We start from the raw sequence: 18,634 nt of genomic DNA on the forward strand, positions 1-18,634 counted from the left end.
TTCTCTTTACTGCGACACTTACCTTATTGTGGTGGGTTTGGACCCGGACCCCCACGTCTCCAGTGTCTGCCTGTACTAACCTTCAGTCACAGGGTTAATTACTTTTCCTGTTGCTTTAGTCCATTCACCTGGGAGCCCAGGACACCTGCCCAATTACCACTTAATGTAGACAAGGTTAGCTTGTCAGTACGTGTGCAGTTTCCCTGAGAGGAAAAGATTGTGTGTGAGTGAGCATGTGTGAGAGACAGACAGTAGGAGGGGACAGGAGGACCACTCTTGTCAATGCCTGTGTCAAATAGGTTTTCCAAATTGGTTTGATTTCTACCTGATTTTCTGCCTTTGTTTTTAATACCCTCTTCCCCCGCCCCCCCCCCCCCCCCCCCGCCCTTGGGATCAGTGGGGTTTGTTTTCCCTCAGTTATCTGCAGGTTGCCACGAAGGACATTTCTGCCTCACGTATGAGGGCGCTTGTTCTGCTTCTGGACTAAATTTAGTTCCTTTGGGCACCAAGGGAAAACGATGAAACTGTTTTAAGACTATTTGGAGGTGACTGTTCGTTTTTAAAGTATTCTCTATTTTAAATACATTTTTATTGATTTCAGAGAAGAAGGGAGAGGGAGAGAGAGATAAAAACATCAATGATGAGCCAATCATTGATTGGCTGTCTCATGCATGCCCCCTTCTGGGAATTGAGCCTGCAACTGGGCATGTGCCCTGACCAGGAACTGAACCAGTGACCTCTTGGTTCATGGGTCGATGCTCAACCACTGAGCCACACCAGCCGGTCGATTTTGATTTTAAATGGTATCTTTATACGGCAGAGACTGCATTCCTCAAAAATGTCAATACCATAAAGGCCAAAGGCTTTGGGAGTGTTCCTCTTTAATGGAAGATAAGTAGACATGACAACCAAATGTAAAACCTGATGCTCAGCTGGGTCCTGTGCTCGAGGGGAAATGCTGTGAAGGCTACTGTTGGACTGATGGACACACTTGGAATGTAGTCTGCAGATTAAAGCTTTGGATCAATGCTAAGTCAGTGAAGGTGATAACTTCTGTGCTTATGTAAGAAAATGCCCCTCCTCTTAGGAAATGAACACTGAAATACTTAGGAGTAGCACGCGCCCCACTCCTAGTACACCCACCCCTTTCTCCTCCCCCATAGGCCTGCATCTCCTAAACCAGTGGTCGGCAAACTGCGGTTTGCTGCTCTGTTGACTAATGAGTTTGCCGACCACCGTCCTAAACTCTAAGGGTCCCCATGAGACTTACAAGCAGGGGAGCAAGGGGCAGCAGCCAACCCCGATCCTGTCTCTAAGGCCCCCTTTGCCCTGACGTTTCAGGGAGCTGACAGCCCTGCCGCGGCTCCCTTCTTTCCTGTAAGCAGCCCGCCTGGGCTCTCCGAGTGCCCTTCCTTATTTCACTGTCCCCCGCTTTAATGATGTCCTCTCCTAGTAAAACTTCAAAAGAAAAGAAGTGCTTAGGAGTGAAGAGCCACCGTGTATTCAGCTTACCTTCAAATGCTCCCCCAATGTGTGTGTGTGTGTGTGTGTGTGTGTGTGTGTGTGTAAGAGAGCAAGAGCCAACGATAAGGCAAATGGAGTAAAATATTAACAATAGGTGAATGTGGGTAAGGAATATTACAGGTGTTCTTTGGATTGTTTTCATTTTTTATAAGTGTTCTATAATTTTAAAATCATTTTAAAGTAGAAAATTTTTTAAAAACAATGCACATAAACATCAAATCTGGAAATTATTTTCAGGTCTTCTGTTCTCAGAAAGGGAAAGGAGGTCCCCTCAGTAAGACCTTGGTGGGGGGAGTAACAGCAATGAGTTAGAACTGCTGTGGCAGACGCAGGTTGGTGTAGACAGAAGAGCTGTGTCTGGTGGGACCTAAGGGGAGAAAAGCGCGCGGTGTCAGGAAGGGACTAGAAGCAAACCCAGATGTTGAGGAACTCTCCATGTCACCCCTGCCCTCTGTGCACTCTCTCTGCCCAGATTTCTCCATAGAGGAATTCAGGCCACAGCCCTGCCACTCTCCCACCTCTGTTAGAAGGGCAGCCCACACAGGACTAGTGTCTCCTGTGGCAGGTCCATGTTGCTGGGACGTGCGTTTGACCGTCCAGCAGGAGACTTGACCCTCCATGAGGCCCTCACAGATGTGCACAGCGACCTCCTTCCCAAGAAGACAATGTGGGCAGGAGGTGGGGAGTGACACCAGGTGAGACACCGGACAAACAGATGGCCTCCACGCAGAGCCAGGTCAGCATGGCCAGTCATGAGTCACATTGAGTATGTACCCTGGTTAAGATGTGCTCTTCCTTCCAAAACCCAAATGCAAATCTAACCACAGGAAAAGCATCACATAATCTCACCTGAGGGACATCCCACAAAACACCTCACCAGATCCCAAACTAACAGGTCGTGAAAAGTAGGGAAAGTCAGAAATTGGCACAGCCCAGAGGAGCTAAGGAGACAGGATGACCAAATGTCATGTGTGACCCGGAAGAAGGTCTTTAGGCAAGAGCTGAGGAAGTGTGAGTTAGCAATATAGTATCAGTTTTGACTCACTGATTATGACAAACACATTGTCCTAATGTAAGGCGTGTGTGTGTCGTGAGGTAGTGGCTATTGCTGGAGACATGGGAAGTATGTCCATCCAGGTTTTTATGAGTTTAAAACTTCTCTAAAGATAAGGTTCATTAAGAAAAAGCCGAGGAGGCCTGAAAAAGGTTATTTCTAAATTTAATGCAAATGAATTTGCCATCAAAAACTAATGAATGGGCCCGGCCAGTGTGGCTTAGTGGTTGAACATTGACCTATGAGCTAGGAGGTCACGGTTAGATTCCCGGTCAGGGCACATGCCCAGTTTGCCAGCTCAATCCCCAGTGTGGGGCATGCAGGAGGCAGCCAATCAATGATTTTTCTCATCATTGATGTTTCTTTCTCTCCCTCTCCTTTCCTCTCTGAAATCAGTAAAAATATGTTTGTTTAGCCCTAACCGGTTTGGCTCAGTGGATAGAGTGTCGGCCTGTGGACTGAAGGGTCCCGGGTTCGATTCCGGTCAAGGGCATGTACCTTGGTTGCAGGCATATCCCCAGGTGGGGGCGTGCAGGAGGCAGCTGATGGATGTTTCTCTCTCATTGATGTTTCTGACTCTTTCTCCCTCTCCCTTCCTCTCTATAAAAATCAATATATATATATGTTTGTTTAAAAAACCTTATGAATGGACATGAAGCTTAACCAATTTATCTCACTATTGCTGTAAAAATACTAGTGAGTTTGATGAGGACCTCAGGTGAGATGGTTTCTTTGCACAGGACTAGCTCTCAGAAGCCTGAGCGTTGGTGGAATCTGAATCCCATTGGGCAGCTGGCTGTGGAGTGGGGTCCTGTGGGTGCACGTAGAAGACAGAACCCCGCCCCTCACAGCACTCAGCCCACACCCCCAGTCAAGGGGTCCACAAACAGACCTCAACAGCAAGAAGAAGATGCAGAACTCCATCCGTCCCAAGGGAAGGACAAGGAAGACTTACCAGAGTATGGACTTGGGGAGGTAGGGCAGGTGGAAGGCAGGGCATACATATTAGCGTTGTGATCTTATAAGAGAAAAGTCACCCAACGTGCTTAGGTATTTTGTTTGGACAGTGCCGTTGTGTTAGATATGCTTTTCTGTCATCACTCACTTTAAGGTGATTTTACCTGGCTTGGAGCTTTCATGACACACCTGCCACTGGCAGCTCTGTGGCAGTGCCCTGGGCTGGCCCCCATGGACCCTGCAGCCTTCACTCAGTGCTGATTCAGGGGAGACCCTCCTTCAGCAACAATGGTCCTGTTTGTGTGTGTGTTTAATCATAACTAAAATGTTTTATTTGACACCATTAAGTGTATGAATTTTAAACACATTCTTGGACTAGGGGCTCATATCCATCAGCTTGTTCAACTTTGGCATCTGTCTTGTCCCCAGTGGTCTTGAGGCCAAAACAGTGGTCCTTTTTTGTATTTTGTTGTCATGCTACCATTATGGGTATGTGAATGTGATGTCTGTTATAATATTTTTGCATATGCTTCTAATGACCCTCTCTCGTTTGCTTCACTAGCAGCAAGGAAATAGCAAGATGTTAAAATTCAAACTCTGACAGTAAAACCTCATTCTCTTTGTCCTAGGAGCCAGGAACCTGAGTAGTCACTAAATCCAATCACAGAACCTACATGAACAAACCTAAGCTTTTTGAATATTCAACTGCATCCTATCTTTTGGGATTCTAAAACACTTTTTCAAATGGTCTTATTATAATATTAGTAGAGGCCTGGTGCATGAACTTTGTGCACGGGGGTGTGTGTGGGGGGGGTCACCTCAGCCCAGCCTAGACCCTCTCCAGTCTGGGACCCCTTGGGGGATGTCTAACGGCCAGTTTCGGCCCGATCCACCGGGATATGTCACACAAGGTTTGTTGTCCCAGGGATTGGGCCAAAACCAGCAGTTGGACATCCCTCTCACAATCTGGGACCGCTGGCTCCTAATTGCTCACCTGCCTGCCTTCCTGATCGCCCCTAACTGCCCCCCGCACTGGCCTGGTTGCCTCCAACTGCCCCCCCGCAGGCCTGGTCTCCCCTCAGAGCCCCCCTGCCGGCCTGGTCTCTCCCAACTGCCACCCCTGCTGGCCTGGTCACCCCTCACTGCCCCCCTCTACCAGCCTGGTCGCCCCACGCAGCCTGCCGGTCAGTCATTTGGTCATCCCTCGCTAACCCCCCTGCTGGCCTGGTCGCCCCGTGCAGCCTACTGGTCAGTCGTTTGGTCATCCCTCGCTAACCCCCTGCTGGCCTGGTCACCCCACACAGCCTGCTGTTCGGTTGTTATTGTGAGGGCATCATGACCAATTTGCATATTACCCTTTTATTAGTATAGATATTGGGTCTGTTAAATGCCTCAGATTGTTTTTGGAGGAAGATGTACTTAAATGTTTAATTAAAAGTCTGGCTGGTTTTCCAGCAGCATGTCCATGGCGTGCTGGGCCACACAGAAGCTTGGTTCTGCACAAGCAGATTGCTCTGGGTCCTGTCCTGAGTGTGAAGCCAAGTGTGCGTCTGGGTGGCCATGTGGGTTGTGGCGATTAAGGGCACAGATGGTGCTGGTCCTCAGATTGGGAGAGACCTGGGGGCACCCATGCCTGGGCACAGCATGGCCAGCAGGGACCGGCGCCCCTCCTTGCCCTCCTGACGGTGTCCACCGGGACATGTCACACAAGGTTTGTTGTCCAGGATTCTGAAGTGACCGGCTCTGGCAGCAGCTGTGGGACCCCATCACTCCTGTTGGGACAGATAGAGTGATTCCCAGTTGTTAAGTGCCCCAGAGCCAGTGGGTGCCACCAGGCCACATGGGCAGCGTCACAAAGCGGGCCTGTCCCAGGAAGGCGAAAGCCCTGGTGGGCAGATGGGCGTTGGGTGTTGGAGAGAAGGAGATTCTGGCGACACCCCCACCTGCGAGGCCCGAGAAGCACTGGTGGTGAAGGACACCTTGCAGAAAGACTCTTGCTGTGATGACCCGTCCTCACACCCCTTGGCGTTGCTATGGCAGCCACAGCCCTTCAGGGACAGCGCAGTGAGGGGCTGTGTAGCAGATGGCAAATCTCCCCCATAGCCGACTTTCCATCTCACTGTCCAGTCTAGTGAAAGCCTACACGTCGAGTCCAGGTAACAGCCCACATGGAAAACGTGTGACATCCAGGGTTTGTACTTGAGTTGAAAATGGCAGGGATGTGGGACAGACAGGGCCAGGCCTGAGGCTTCATGCAGACGCTGGCACAGCCAGCAGGAGGCTGCTGGGAGAAGCAGTGTACTGGGTGACCCGACTTCAGCCTGGGGAGGGCCCTCCTGGAGCCCGCTGGGCCAGCACCGGGGCGTGGGGCTGCAGGCGCCCAGCCACAGGACTGAATTGTCAGAAGCAGACTCTGCCCGGTTAGCCTGAGTCTCGAGAGCGGGGCTCTGCTCCCAGCTCAGTCATGGCCGTAACCGCTCAGAACAGTTTCTTTTAGTGCTTTGTTCGAGCCCACTCGGTAGTTCAAATCGCCTTCACTGCAGGACGGAGCCAAGCCCCTCACTGACACCCGCCCTCCTGTAGCCCCTTCTGTTCCCACACTCTGGCCGGGGCGCAGGCCGCCTGCCTCTGCAGCCTCCCATCTGTGCAGGCAACTTGTTTCTAATCTCCCAAACTACTGGGCCGAGCCATGCTAGTGACAGTGCCACACCCCTCCAGCTCACCGGGCTGAGGCACGTGCGGGTCTCTGCTCGGAGCTGCTTGGACTTGGCGGCGGCCCAGCCTGTGAGCAGCGCTGCCCCGGCCCGAGGAGGCCAGTGGACCAGCAGGGCTTCCCTCGGCCACCTGTCACCGCGTGCTGCCCTGCCCGCCGCTCCGGCCTTCCCCTGTGTGTGTGGCAGGTGTGCCTCCCAGCCCTTTCAGGAGGCACATCTTTGCCTTTTTCTGTAAGAGGTGCTTCTTTCCTTTGTGCTGTTTCTTTTCCTGTGGGTGATGTGCTGCCAGGGTCTGTAGCTCTTCCGTTCAGGACCAGCCCTGAGTGATTCCAGCACCCGTCCCAACACCGCTTCCTTACTGACCAGAGAAGTTCCTAACGTGGTCCTCCTGCCCACATTTCAGCTTACACCCCACCTCTCTTCCTTTCTTGGAGGCCGAAGGTCACACAGGGAAGGACAGGAGCCGAGATAAACTCCGAAGGCAGGAAGAAGGCAGAGGAGGCCTGCTGGTCAGAGAGGCAGACGTGCAGTGGGGCGTGGCCAGGCGCCCACTTGCTGAAGGAGAACCGGGCCTTTGTCTTATTCCCCAGTATTGGCCAGGCCCAGGCCAGGCAGAGCCTGCGGGAGGGAGGGAAGGAACAGCCGTGGGCGTCCGGGGCACCAATCCCGGGGTCCACGGACGTTTGTCTCGAGCAGCCGCATTGCATCAGGTGCCCTCTCTGAAGGCATCCCAGTCATAATGCCGCTGCCGGAGCTGCTTGGCATGCCCCAATGCCTGGCCGGGTTTCTAACACCCTCCAGTACTGGTGGCCACGGTGGACAGCGGCAAAGGAGAAGCTTGTCCAGAACAGCCCTCATTTCGAGCTGAGAGTTTGCCCCCCGGCCTGATCACCTGGACTTTGTAGGACATCCAGCCCAGCCGCTGGCCAGCTGCCCCCGCCCATGGCAGCAGCCTACACAGAGGCCAGGCCGTTCTCTCTGGCCCTCTCCCCTTCCTTCTGTCCCGCTTTCCTCACCCCTGCTCCCACCCACACATAGTTCTCCCAGCCAGGACAGGCCTCCTGTCCCGTCGCCTTCTCCATCTGCAGCAAATCGCCAACACCCAGAACCCACAGCTGGCCAGCCAGCCACCAGACAGGCCCATTCACGGAACCTGAATGGCCTCCTGGCTACAGGCTTCAGTAGTGACCGACAGCGGTGCTATTTCTTGCAGGCCTCACGTGTAGCTAAAAGGGCCGCTTCTGTGTGTGTGCTGCCGGCTGGAGTTCCACAGTTCTCAGTGGTGCTCTGATGGTAACCCCCAACACCCCACACTTCCCTGTTTTCAACACTTACTACTCAGGAGAAGGAGCTATGTTCATGCAAAGAATAGGATGTGCTGCTGAATTTCACATCTCACCTTCCCACTCCCCTGTGCCCCAACCTCCTGCTGACAGCATTTCTCTGTAGTTTCCAAGGACTCGAGGACCTTCTCCTTCGCTTCGTCTTCTCTAAGAATTGTCTTCTAGTGAATGAACAGCATCTCAGTCTGGTCGTCCTGTGGTAGGAATGTGAAACCAGTCACAGAGGCCGTAGAACACTAAAAACAATGCTGCTGAGAAGGACTCGGCCAGCTCTGGTTGTGACAGGCACCTGTGTCCTCCGCAGGGCTTACAGTTAAATTGCCATCAGATAGCCTTTACGTTGAAGAGTTTCTTTCCTGAAGGGAGGTTTGGCCGCCTGACCTGGCCAGTCCTCTCCGGGCTCAGATGCACTGTGTGCGCCGGGCTGTGTGCTCTGCACCGGGCCCTGCGGGGCCTGGTGTGGGCAGAGCAGCTCTCAGGGATGCAGGGAGTCCTTGTTTCCGTTTTCTGCAAGTGCTGAGTTACGCTTGGTTTCATGCAGGAGCATTTTCCCGATCATTTTACAGGTTTGGGAAATGGGGCTTCGTCTGCCTTCGCTGTGACCTGGACGGGCGGCTTGTACCATTTCCCATGGCGCACAGTGGCGCTCTGCCCTCGGACCACGTTTTCTTTGTCTCCTAACCTCCCTTTGTGTTGGACGGTGCACACGCAGTGTTCCCCGCTGCATGCCAGACACTGGCGGCATGAGGACCGAGGGAGCCAGGGTCCGGGAAAGACTCAGTAACCCCTCCGTTTCTCTTTGTAGAGTCCGCTTAGTAGAACGAGGATCCCCTCACAGCTTGCCGCTTATGGAGTCAGGGAAAGTAAGTATTCATGGGAGAAATATGCATTTCTACGTAAGTATGAGCCTCTGTGGATGGGCTTTGAAATTTCAATGTTATTTTATAGAATATTGTTTCCAAAATGTTTTCTTAAATGTAGTATATCAGGGCTAGGTTTGGCCATGAGTACAGAAACTCAAAATGACAGTGTTTTCAAGGAGCTCGAGTTTTTCCCTCTCACATAGAAGAAGCCCTGAAGCCACCAGGGGTCCCGGCACTTTAGTCTTGTTCTGCTCTGCATGTGCTACCTGCCCAGGGGCACCTCAGGGCCTGCAGTGGCTGCTGCACCTCCAGCCACGGTTTCCACATTTCAGGACAAGGAGACACAGGACAAGGAGGAGACCAATGTGCAGGCCTGAGGGAAGCTCCCTGGGCTGCCTCACTCTTGGATGCCAGTGGCGGGCACGGGGACACAGGCACACCAGCTGAAGGCAGGCTGGGAGCACTGTCCTGGTTCTGAATGTCTCTGGGCCTGGCTAACAATTGGGGTGTTGGTTACTATGGACGTAGACAAAGAATAGTTATCAGGAGATCTAGTAGTTCCTGCCACCGTGGTTATGTTTCTTATAGAAATAAAGAACAAGGAACATATGTAAACCGAAATGGAGATCTTTTTTTCTTTTTGGCTGCAATTGTCAGATCTCTTTTCCACCTAATTCTAAAAGCGTCTTATTTTGCTTCTGCGCTTTTTATAAGTTGTTTCTAACCACAGGAAGCAGTGCCCACCCCCACCCCCCCCCCCCGCCCACAGCCTGGTGGACCATTACAGACCTGAGCCGCATGTCACAGTGGAGACTTCAGGTGCAGGACAGCTGTTCCGAGAGCTTTTACCACAGATCTGCCTGATTTCAGTCACATGATGTTAAGTAGCTGAACCGAGGCAAGCTGTGTTCTAAAATTGCAGAATCAGCTTTAGCTTCCTCACTTTTGTGGTTTCAGTGAAATTCAAAACATTTCTAAGCTAAACTTCTATTAAGAAGGAGATGCTTAATATCGACGTTTTGATAAAAGATGCTTGCCTGCAGGAGGGAACGGAAGGCATATGGAGCAGAGATGGGAGCCATACAGGTGTTCTGGTCGCACTACGCCAGCCTGCACAGGCAGTGGCACGCCCTCCCTCACGCCTGGCCGCCGCAGAGGGGCTTCCCACTAAGTCCTCTGCCAGTGGCTGCCGCATTTCTGAAAACTTTATCCCTGACTTCCTTAATTCAGTGTCTACTGCAAGCATTGCCCTCAAGCATTGCCATCGTGCCACGATGTGAAGTATAATATTAAGTATATTTGAAAAAAATAATTGAAATAAATAAAACTTCCTATTTTGTGTCCACGTAAGAAGCATCCAAACTTGTAGAGAATTTTTGTAAGCGATTATTTGAGCCAAAACTGATGACAGTTTCTGGAAAGCAAAATCTCAAATGCTCCAGAGAATGGCAGCTCGCAGCTGCTTTTAGGGACTCAGGAGGGAACGAAGGAGCATCACATGGGAGAGAGAAAGCAAGGTGGGGGCTGGATTGCAGGATGATTCTAGGTGATGTGCTCTGTGAGGGCGGTTACACTTATTTCAAAGGTGTGTGAACCTAGATGCCCAAGAACAATGGGCAGGGCTTGCTCAAGGCAAAGACAGACCTTTTACTGAAGAACAGATAGTAACTACCCATCAAGACCTGCCCAGTTAGGAGTTTACGATCAGATCACCCTGTGAGGTTACATCTGTAGAAGCACGTTTTCATCCTCCACATTTGCAGTTATATGCTTTATCATGTTTCTGTTTTTAAGATCTTAAGATCACTTTTACACAGGCTCTGACATTGTAGTAACAATTACAATGAAATGCAACTATTATGCTGTAATTACATAATGCCGTGGTACATAATTTTTATTTAAAGCCATACCACTTTCCAGATTCTTTCAGAAAGGAAAGCAGGCATTTGGAATGAAGGCAAGATCAGGGTTGGTTGCAGTGTAGGATCTGCCTGTTTACTGACAGGGATGTTCTTCCCACATAGATACTTCCGGGCGTTCGGATCATAATCGCCAACCCAGAAACAAAAGGACCGCTGGGAGACTCTCACCTGGGTGAGGTGAGTGCGTGGCTTCCTCTAGGAGACATGGCCTCTGGGGCCAGATTTGTCCTTCTGCTACCTACAGCCTGTCCCCCAGAAAGCAGCTCTCCCACCCCCGGACCACAGTGCCCATCCGGTCGCCCTGGGGAAGTCACCCCGACCGGCTGGGAAATAAGGTGAGATGAGCTTTATTGCTTGAAGGAGGCCATGACAGTTCAGGATTACAAAGTGGGACTTCCCTAAGGAAGCGGGCTAGTTTCTCTCCAAAGAATTTAGAAGAGAAAACTCTGTGGGCTGTGCTTCCTCCTTTCTCAGCTCTTGCCCTGGTTTCCCACGGCCGCCCTTCATCAGGGAGGCGATAGGGAAGCATACAGAGGGCATCCTCTACAATCTCGGGGCCTGGCAGCGTCCACGGGTGCCTGCGAGCGGGAGGAGGACAGCGTTTCTTCCCACCTGGGTGTCGGTGTGACACTCTGCTTCTTCGATTGCATAGCCAGCTTCCTCCAGGGAGGACGTTGGGGCATCAGGAAAGGGCCTCCCCCATCACACAGACCCAATCCCGGGGTTCCCGCTGAGAGGCGAGCCTGCTCCCCACTTGGTCGGCTCCCTCCTGCCCAGCGGACGTCCCCGCTGCAGTGCCACCTGCATGTCCCGGCGCTCCCTAGCCTGCCGCTGTAGCCGATGCCTTACTAGAAACTCCACGATCAGCACTGTCCCTGGAGGCACAGCGACATTTACACATTGCAGATGAGCAAACAGGTGATCATGGGCGGGTCCCAGCCACGGCTCCCTCCCCCAGCTCCTCTTCCTGGGCTGCTGTCTGTCCTCACTCAAACCCCAGAATGATGCAAAGATTAGAACTGAGATGACAGTTCTACACCTTTTACTCCATCCGTTGGAAGAAGGCTGGGTTGTAGAGCTGGTGTCTCTCCCGTGCCCGGGGGAGCCCACGGCAGTCTGGCTGTCTTAGTGCCACGTGTCCAGGGAGGAAACCTCGTTAGAAGCGGAGCAGTGTCCATTCCCCGCGTTAGGCGGCTGCCTTCCTGCTCTGTTCGGCAGGCAACAGTCGCTCGCAGGCCTGCTGTGCCGGGCCCTGTCCCGGAGCTGGGGTCCCGTGTGCACAGGGCGGTGCTTCTGGCTCCCAGGAACTTGACTGCTTTTCAGTGTAAATAAGATAACGGAGCAGCGAGGCCCAGAGCACACCTGGCTCCCCCGCTTCGGGACGTCGTCCAGACCTCACAGCACAGTGTGTGAGCGTTTTAGGAACTTCAGTGACGCGAGGGTTTCCTCCAGTGGTTTCCATGGCTCCGCGTCCCCGCATGGTCTCCACTGTGAGTCAGCACGTCCTTTTCCGTTTTCCCAAGTGGCACACACTCGGTGTTTTTCTTTCCTGTTTCCTGGAGTTAGAGTTTTTCCCTCTTAGAGTTTCTTTTGTTCTGTGTTGTTTCCTGCGATATATTTCCAGCAGTATGCAAAACGGATGAAAGGGGGGAAAGAAATCATAAAGCTTTTTAATATTTCTCCAGGTTGCTTTTTGGAAACCATCATTTAATTTGAATATGCGTGAGGAAACTGGTACAACTTTGCTCCCTGGTTGTATTTATTTAGAAATCCCTCCATCAACCTGCTTTGGTGGAAGTCTCGATGGGTGGATGGTGTGGTTCGCGTAGCTGCAAGCTTGCGCCGCGGGGCCTCTGTGCCAGTGAACTGCCAGCATCCGTGTCTCCCAGAAACCGAGTGAGGCCCCGGCGCCTTGCCTTTGCCGCCCAAGGACACCTCCTCAGGTTGACTTATCCGGGCCTGTTCTCCCCTCGCAGATCTGGGTCCACAGTGCCCACAACGCCAGCGGCTACTTCACTATCTACGGAGACGAGTCCCTCCAGTCAGATCACTTCAGCTCGAGGTTAAGCTTTGGAGACACCCAGACCATCTGGGCACGGACAGGCTACTTGGGGTTCCTGCGGAGAACTGAGCTCACAGACGCAAACGGAGGTGAGAGTCCAGACGGGTGGGTGAAGTCCAGACACTGAGGACCTGTCAGGGGTTTGGAATTCCCAAACCCGGAACATGAGTTTCTAGGGGTCACTGAGGCTTCCTAATACCCCTGCCTCGCACACCCGGGAGCTGTGTTCACGCAGCCAAACTGGCATACGTTTGGGGGAAAAGCACGGAAACATTTTGGCCTCACATTTGAATGTAAGAAACCCAGAGGCTGTTTCCCTTGAGGGTTCTCTCTGGGAAGACCTCAGCTTAGAGCTTTGAGCTTTGAGGTGGGTGGTGATCCCGACCTCCCTGGAGGCGCAGGTCCAGTCCCGCGCCCACAGTCATGTCAGAAGCCACGGGCAGTGTCTCATTGCATTGGACCTAAAACGGGGAAGATCTCCGCCCTGGTGTTTTTCTACATGCATCACTTCTTCAGCTTCGCCCTGATGTACTTACTGCCCGAAGGTGAAGGAGGCGCCTCTGATTTGTGAGGCACGAGGGGCCACCTGCGTGTTGTCCTTACCCGGGTGTGCAGGGCTGACGAGGACACATGTGCCGTCACAGGGCTGAGGGACTCTTGGTCCTGAACACGGTCAGAAACTCAGGCGCGGAATAGCGGCAGCACTCAGCCCTCCTGAGACGGCATCAGAGGGAACTGGGTGTACCCACTGTGCCAGGTCCTCACCGGGTCCCCGGGCCCGGCACAGTGAGGAGGGCGGCGCAGCGCCGCCCACGGGACCAGGTGCAGCGAGGAAGCCTCCTCCCACGCGTGGTGCCCTCCGAGGGCGCGGGCCGAGCGTCTCCCCGCAGAGGCAGCTGTCCCCAGCTCGGCCACTCCTTTCCTTGCGGCTCTTGCTCATTCAGGCGTCGTTTTAATCTTTCCAAGTGGCTTGAGCGGCTTTTCGGTGACGCTCACACATACTTGGTTCCCTGCACAGAGCGCCACGATGCCCTGTACGTGGTGGGCGCCCTGGATGAGGCCATGGAGCTGCGCGGCATGAGGTACCACCCCATAGACATCGAGACCTCCGTCATCCGAGCCCACAAGAGCGTCACGGAGTGGTGAGTGCCCCGGGCGTGTGCGCACAGAGCGGACGGGATGTGCGGCATTGGAAACACGGGTGCTGTCTGAGCTTTGGGTCGTAACCCTTTACCGTTCGGGGCTGATACCATGGCAGTCGAGCTGGTGTCACACGTTCCCTGGGAATGACCTATGGATGGCTGGGTTCACATGGGGCTCCATGCTGGCGGCCCCAGGCCCCGGGGACCACCCGGCAGCTGCCCGTCACGTCCTCCCCCCCATCCTCCCTTTCCTGCTGCTTCTCCAGTTCACCCCTGGCCTGAGGAGGAGGACGTGACGCCCACATCACTATGTGTCCGGCGACCAAGTCTCTCCCTTCCTCAGCGGCTGGGCCCCTAGCCAGTGACAGCCCCAGCCCCAGCTTCCTGGTAGACCCCCGCCTCCATTCAATACGGAAATGGGCCCGATTCTGATGCCGTGTCACCAATTCCAAATGCCGTAACGACACGACACCAAGGGACACGTAACGGGGCCCCCGGGGCATCACCACCGCACTGGTGGGCTCACGGGCCGTGCAGAGCGGTGTTTGTCACAGATCAGATGGGCCCGCACCAGCACACCTTCTGGGGTAACTGTCCCTGCAGACCCAGGAGGGCGCGGTGCTGTTCCCTTTCATTGTTACGTGTACGCTGTAAGTTCTAAACAAAACACACATTTTTCCTAACACGTACTTTCCCAGTTAACAAAACAGCAAGTTTTCCCAGATACTTCCTGCCTCACAGCTGAGTTAGAACCTTCACTGTGTCTGGCATGAAAAAGCAGCTACCAGCTGCTCACTGCAGGGCCCCGTGCACCCCCACCCTGGGACCCTCCTGGGCCTGCTGCTGCCCCCCGTGCACCCCCACCCTGGCACCCTCCTGGCCTCTGTAGCCAAGCAAACCATGGGCACAGGGGCAATGACTTTTAAGGTTCGTAACCACTTTGTAAAAGCCCAACCATATAAGGTTAATGTGCCTTAAAGTGTAAATCACAGACTTGGCTCCCACAAATTGGGAGACTGGCTGTTCCGGGTGACCCCCTTTGGAAGATCCCGGATAAAACACTTCTGAGGGAATCTTTGACATTGTCGAGGAATTACCCCCCAAACGGGTCGGCTCCTGCTGCGTGCAGTCACGTAAACGCTGATAAGTTATTGTGCCCCCACATCTGCACTTGTGACCTCTGAAGTATTCGACCTGAGCTGGGGGCCTGCGGGTCGGCTGGGTGCAGCTGCCGGCTCAGGCCCTCGGACGTTCCTCTCTGCCATGCAGAGGCTGGTCAGCACCAGCCCAAACAGGGCTCTCCAGCCTCGGCTACATCTCACTGTCCAGGTTAATGTGGCCCAAGGTCAAGGGCAGGACACCCTGCCCTTAGGGCCACAGTGTGCCCACGGAGGGAGGAGCCACTGCTGCACCCGCACCCCTCAGCACAGTGCGGGGGGGGGGGGGGGGGGGGGGCGGGGGGGCGGGGAGAGGGAGCTGCCAGGCACAGAGAAGATGGGGGTGGGCCGGCAGGAGAGGCCAGTGACAGGAGCTGAGGCGGTGCATGAGCTCAGAGAGGCCCCACGCCGGGCTGAACGGGCTCAGGCAGGTTCACAGGGAGCCAGTGGCACTTCTTGGAAAGAGGACGTTAAAGGAAACCTCCCTGTGCAGTGATGGCGTTCTCTTCCTTCCAGCGCCGTGTTCACCTGGACAAATTTGCTGGTGGTGGTGGTGGAGCTTGATGGGTCAGAGCAGGAAGCGCTGGACCTGGTCCCCTTGGTGACCAACGTGGTGCTGGAGGAGCACTACCTGGTGGTGGGCGTGGTGGTCGTCGTGGACATCGGCGTCATCCCCATCAACTCGCGGGGAGAGAAGCAGCGGATGCACCTGCGCGACGGGTTTTTGGCAGACCAGCTGGACCCCATCTACGTGGCCTACAACATGTAGCCTTGCCTCCAGCTCCGCACACGTTTCCGGAGATGGACGCATCGTCCTCAGTGTCGCTGAGCGAGCAGCAGCAGGCGGCGTTCGCGGAGGGAGCGGGCTCGCGGCGGTTGGCGGAGACTGCCGCGGCGGCCCGGTTGGCGTGGGTGGAATGGACACGTGAGTTATCGCCGAGGTTTGCTCAGAAGGACCTCGCATTATGCCTTCAGTTTGTTGGAAAAGCCCATTTCAAAACATTTTTCTTCTTTTTCTTTTGTTATTGGATAAGTGCTTTTTTCGTAAATGTGGTATTTCGTTAAGCCAAAATAGCAATTAAAAAAATATTCTGCCCTCCAGATGGGTTCTTCTAAACAATCTATGTAGTGTGACAAAGCATTGTTTTCTCTGTTTTAATGTGTCATGAAATCTTAATGACATGGACCTGTTACTAATTTAAGCCATTGCTAGCTCTCATTCTTTTAGGACAGTCTGTTGAGGTACGAGAAGACCTTCCAAATAGCACCTTCCAATTAAATTTTAGCAGCTTTCTTTGTCGGAAATGTGCTGAAGACACGGAGGCTAACACATGCCCTTTGGCGTTAGCATAGAATGAGAAGAAATTATAAATAAGGTGTATTTCAGCAATTATCTTGCAGATATCTTTGTACTAAACTAAAAAGATAAAATAAGTTAACTTCTTCAGATGTAATTATGTACAAAACGTTTAATTTATTTTGATCTCTTTAGAAGTATAAAAGAGAAAAAACATTCAAGAATATTAAAGTCTTGTAATGTTTGCTAATATAAAAAAGTGTTGTATTATCTTGCGTGGATAGTATCACAACAAATATATGTATATATGAGATATAAAGTCACTAAGAGCAGAGGAGATTTTAAAGTTTAAAACGCAGAACCTGCCGTTGCATGGTGTCCCCTCCACGTGTGCAGAGAGGAGAGCTGCTCTCACTTCCGCGCTGCCCATGGGGCAGCCAGGGCGCCGGGAGCCCCGCCAGGCGTTCCTTCCAGAACCGGAGGCCGCAGGGGAAGTGCTGGGAGACGACCTCAAAGGCGGAGAAGGACTGGGAGGCGAGCCGGGCTGCTTTCCTTTGCTGGGAGAGCCACACCGGACAGTGTGGTCAGCGTGTGCCCGGCGCGCCGGGGAGGCAGGCGGCCGACAGCACTGTTCTCTGAGCTGCAGGAATTGGTTGCACAATGTTTTTCATCCTTTTTGTTCGTGTCACCCTTTTTTGGTCCTTGGTATGAACAGGAACGATGCTCTGCGGTCCTTGGCACCCGGCTGCGTTGATTGCCCTCAGATGGCCACAGTGGGGAGTGGACAGGGTGTTCAGAACAGCATGAGGGAAAGATTCACATAGAGCGTCACTTCAGCCAGCTCTCCAGGGCTCCCCGCCCGCGTGAGCAGAACCCGCAGGGACCCCGCACAAGCTGCCGCGACTCCCCCAGCGCCCCTGGCTGGAGCAGAAGCCGCACAGCTGCCTTCATGCTGCCACCTGTGGACCCACGTTTCTGGTTCCCGTCTCGCTGCTGCCTCCCAGGTCTTCTCATTCCCAGGGCTCATCTTACACCCTCACGGAGCCGGCCCGTCTGTGTCCAGCCAGGAGGCAGTGTCAGCTACCCGAGGGTGACTGACTGGGTCCTTGGCCCCCGACGGCCCTGCAGTGGCTCTCGTTGCTAGATGTGCATGACTAAGATTGTTGCTGGGCAAAATTTAGATTCTCTTTTCATTTTATCGTAGGCAATGTTTTTATCTGCCCTTGCTGTACGCGCCAGCGAGTCAGCCCTTTGCTAAAAGAGTTTTGTTTGACTTCTGAGATCCAAGGCTAATTGTTTTTTTTTAAATTTAAGTGGCATATATTTTTTAATTTGTCTGCATGTGGGATGCATCCTTCCATCGCCACAAATCATTTGGCTATTGCGACATTGTTTGACTTCATTGCTGTGTGTGAGTATTTCTCCACATGCTTCAGATACACATTCCTACGGTCTCTGCTCCCTACAGGGAGAACTCATCACACACAGAAACAAGACATTTCGTACACTCACCCACCCGGTTAGGAAGGGGGTTTAAGGTTTCGGGAAAGACACTGAGTAGGACACACAGCTGCAGGATAACTCGTGAGGTCCAGCGGAGGTCGGAAGGGGCAAGTCAGGTGTCTCTCCAAACATGACCCTCGCCTGCCCACGTCAGCTTCCAGGCCCGGCGGTGCGGGTGTGAAGCGTTAGCGACATCCTGTCACCTCCGTGTCGGAGTTGAGATCCAGAGGGTGGAGGCTGGGTGGCAGCTCTGTGTGCAAGAAAAAGGACAGGAGACACTCGGCACACCGTCTCAGCAATAACGAAGGCCGTTCTGCATTAGCAATTGTCCTGTAGATAAGCCACTCGTGGGAACGTTACCGGTGTTTGTCTCGTGACCTTGTGCTTTCGAAGTCAGACAAAACCGTGTGATCAACTTGCACAAAGGAGGGTACACAGTGGACACTGAAACACAGACCTAACCCACCAGGGCGGCTTCCTCATGGTGCTTGTTTATTATATATATTTAACCCTGCTTGACACTTTACCCGGGGAAACAGTCCCTTTTATCAGTTGAATGTTAGCAGCGTTATTTCATAGAGTGTGATGACTGGTTAGAGAAGTTCATGTACTCAGCCAATCACGGTTTCAAACAGAATTTTTATGTGCAAAGGACGGCAACCTTCTCGTATGTTAAACCACCAGTAAGCTTTGTACATCTGTGATAACGCCTGTTTTATATTCAAATGAACAAATAAAAGCTTTTATTTTTGTTGCTCTGAAAATAGCAGTTTCTTAATTGGTCCCCTGGAAAACTGCCCGGACAGCTTCCGTCCAGGAAGGAAGTGACTCCTACGGGAAATGGGAACTGTATCTGACTCTGTTTACATAATGTGTTGCATTACTTCTTAGTACAGATAATCATACTTTGAACAATGTTTAAATTTTGATGTGGGCATTTATTGCTAAAAAATTCCTATGGCAACAAATGTTTTGTGAAATGTTTTTTTAAATTCTTTTAAATATATCTAAATATATTTGTTCACATTTTGCTGCAAGTGTACAGATTATTGGTTAACTTCTGGGATAAAGAGCAAGCATGAGTCCTGTGTGCAAA

General features: G+C 52.7%; 1 protein-coding gene across 4 annotated transcripts in view; it reads left to right on the plus strand.

The window, feature by feature from the left end:
- Positions 1-18,604, plus strand: part of DIP2C (disco interacting protein 2 homolog C) — a 396,044-nt gene extending 377,440 nt beyond the window's left edge. For 2 of the 4 annotated variants that reach the window (XM_079759400.1, XM_079759402.1), the window contains 5 exons: positions 8,398-8,455; positions 10,480-10,554; positions 12,354-12,528; positions 13,458-13,581; positions 15,255-18,604. In XM_079759400.1, the coding sequence (XP_079615526.1) occupies positions 8,398-8,455; positions 10,480-10,554; positions 12,354-12,528; positions 13,458-13,581; positions 15,255-15,507 (685 nt within the window). In that variant the 3' untranslated portion in view covers positions 15,508-18,604. The remainder of the gene's footprint in view (positions 1-8,397; positions 8,456-10,479; positions 10,555-12,353; positions 12,529-13,457; positions 13,582-15,254) is intronic. The other 2 variants (XM_079759401.1, XM_079759403.1) reach the window with 2 other exon arrangements.
- The last annotated feature ends 30 nt before the right edge of the window (positions 18,605-18,634 follow it).

This window comes from Cnephaeus nilssonii (genome assembly GCF_951640355.1).
Source record: "Cnephaeus nilssonii genome assembly, chromosome: 1".
In the NCBI taxonomy this organism is placed as follows: domain Eukaryota; kingdom Metazoa; phylum Chordata; class Mammalia; order Chiroptera; family Vespertilionidae; genus Cnephaeus; species Cnephaeus nilssonii.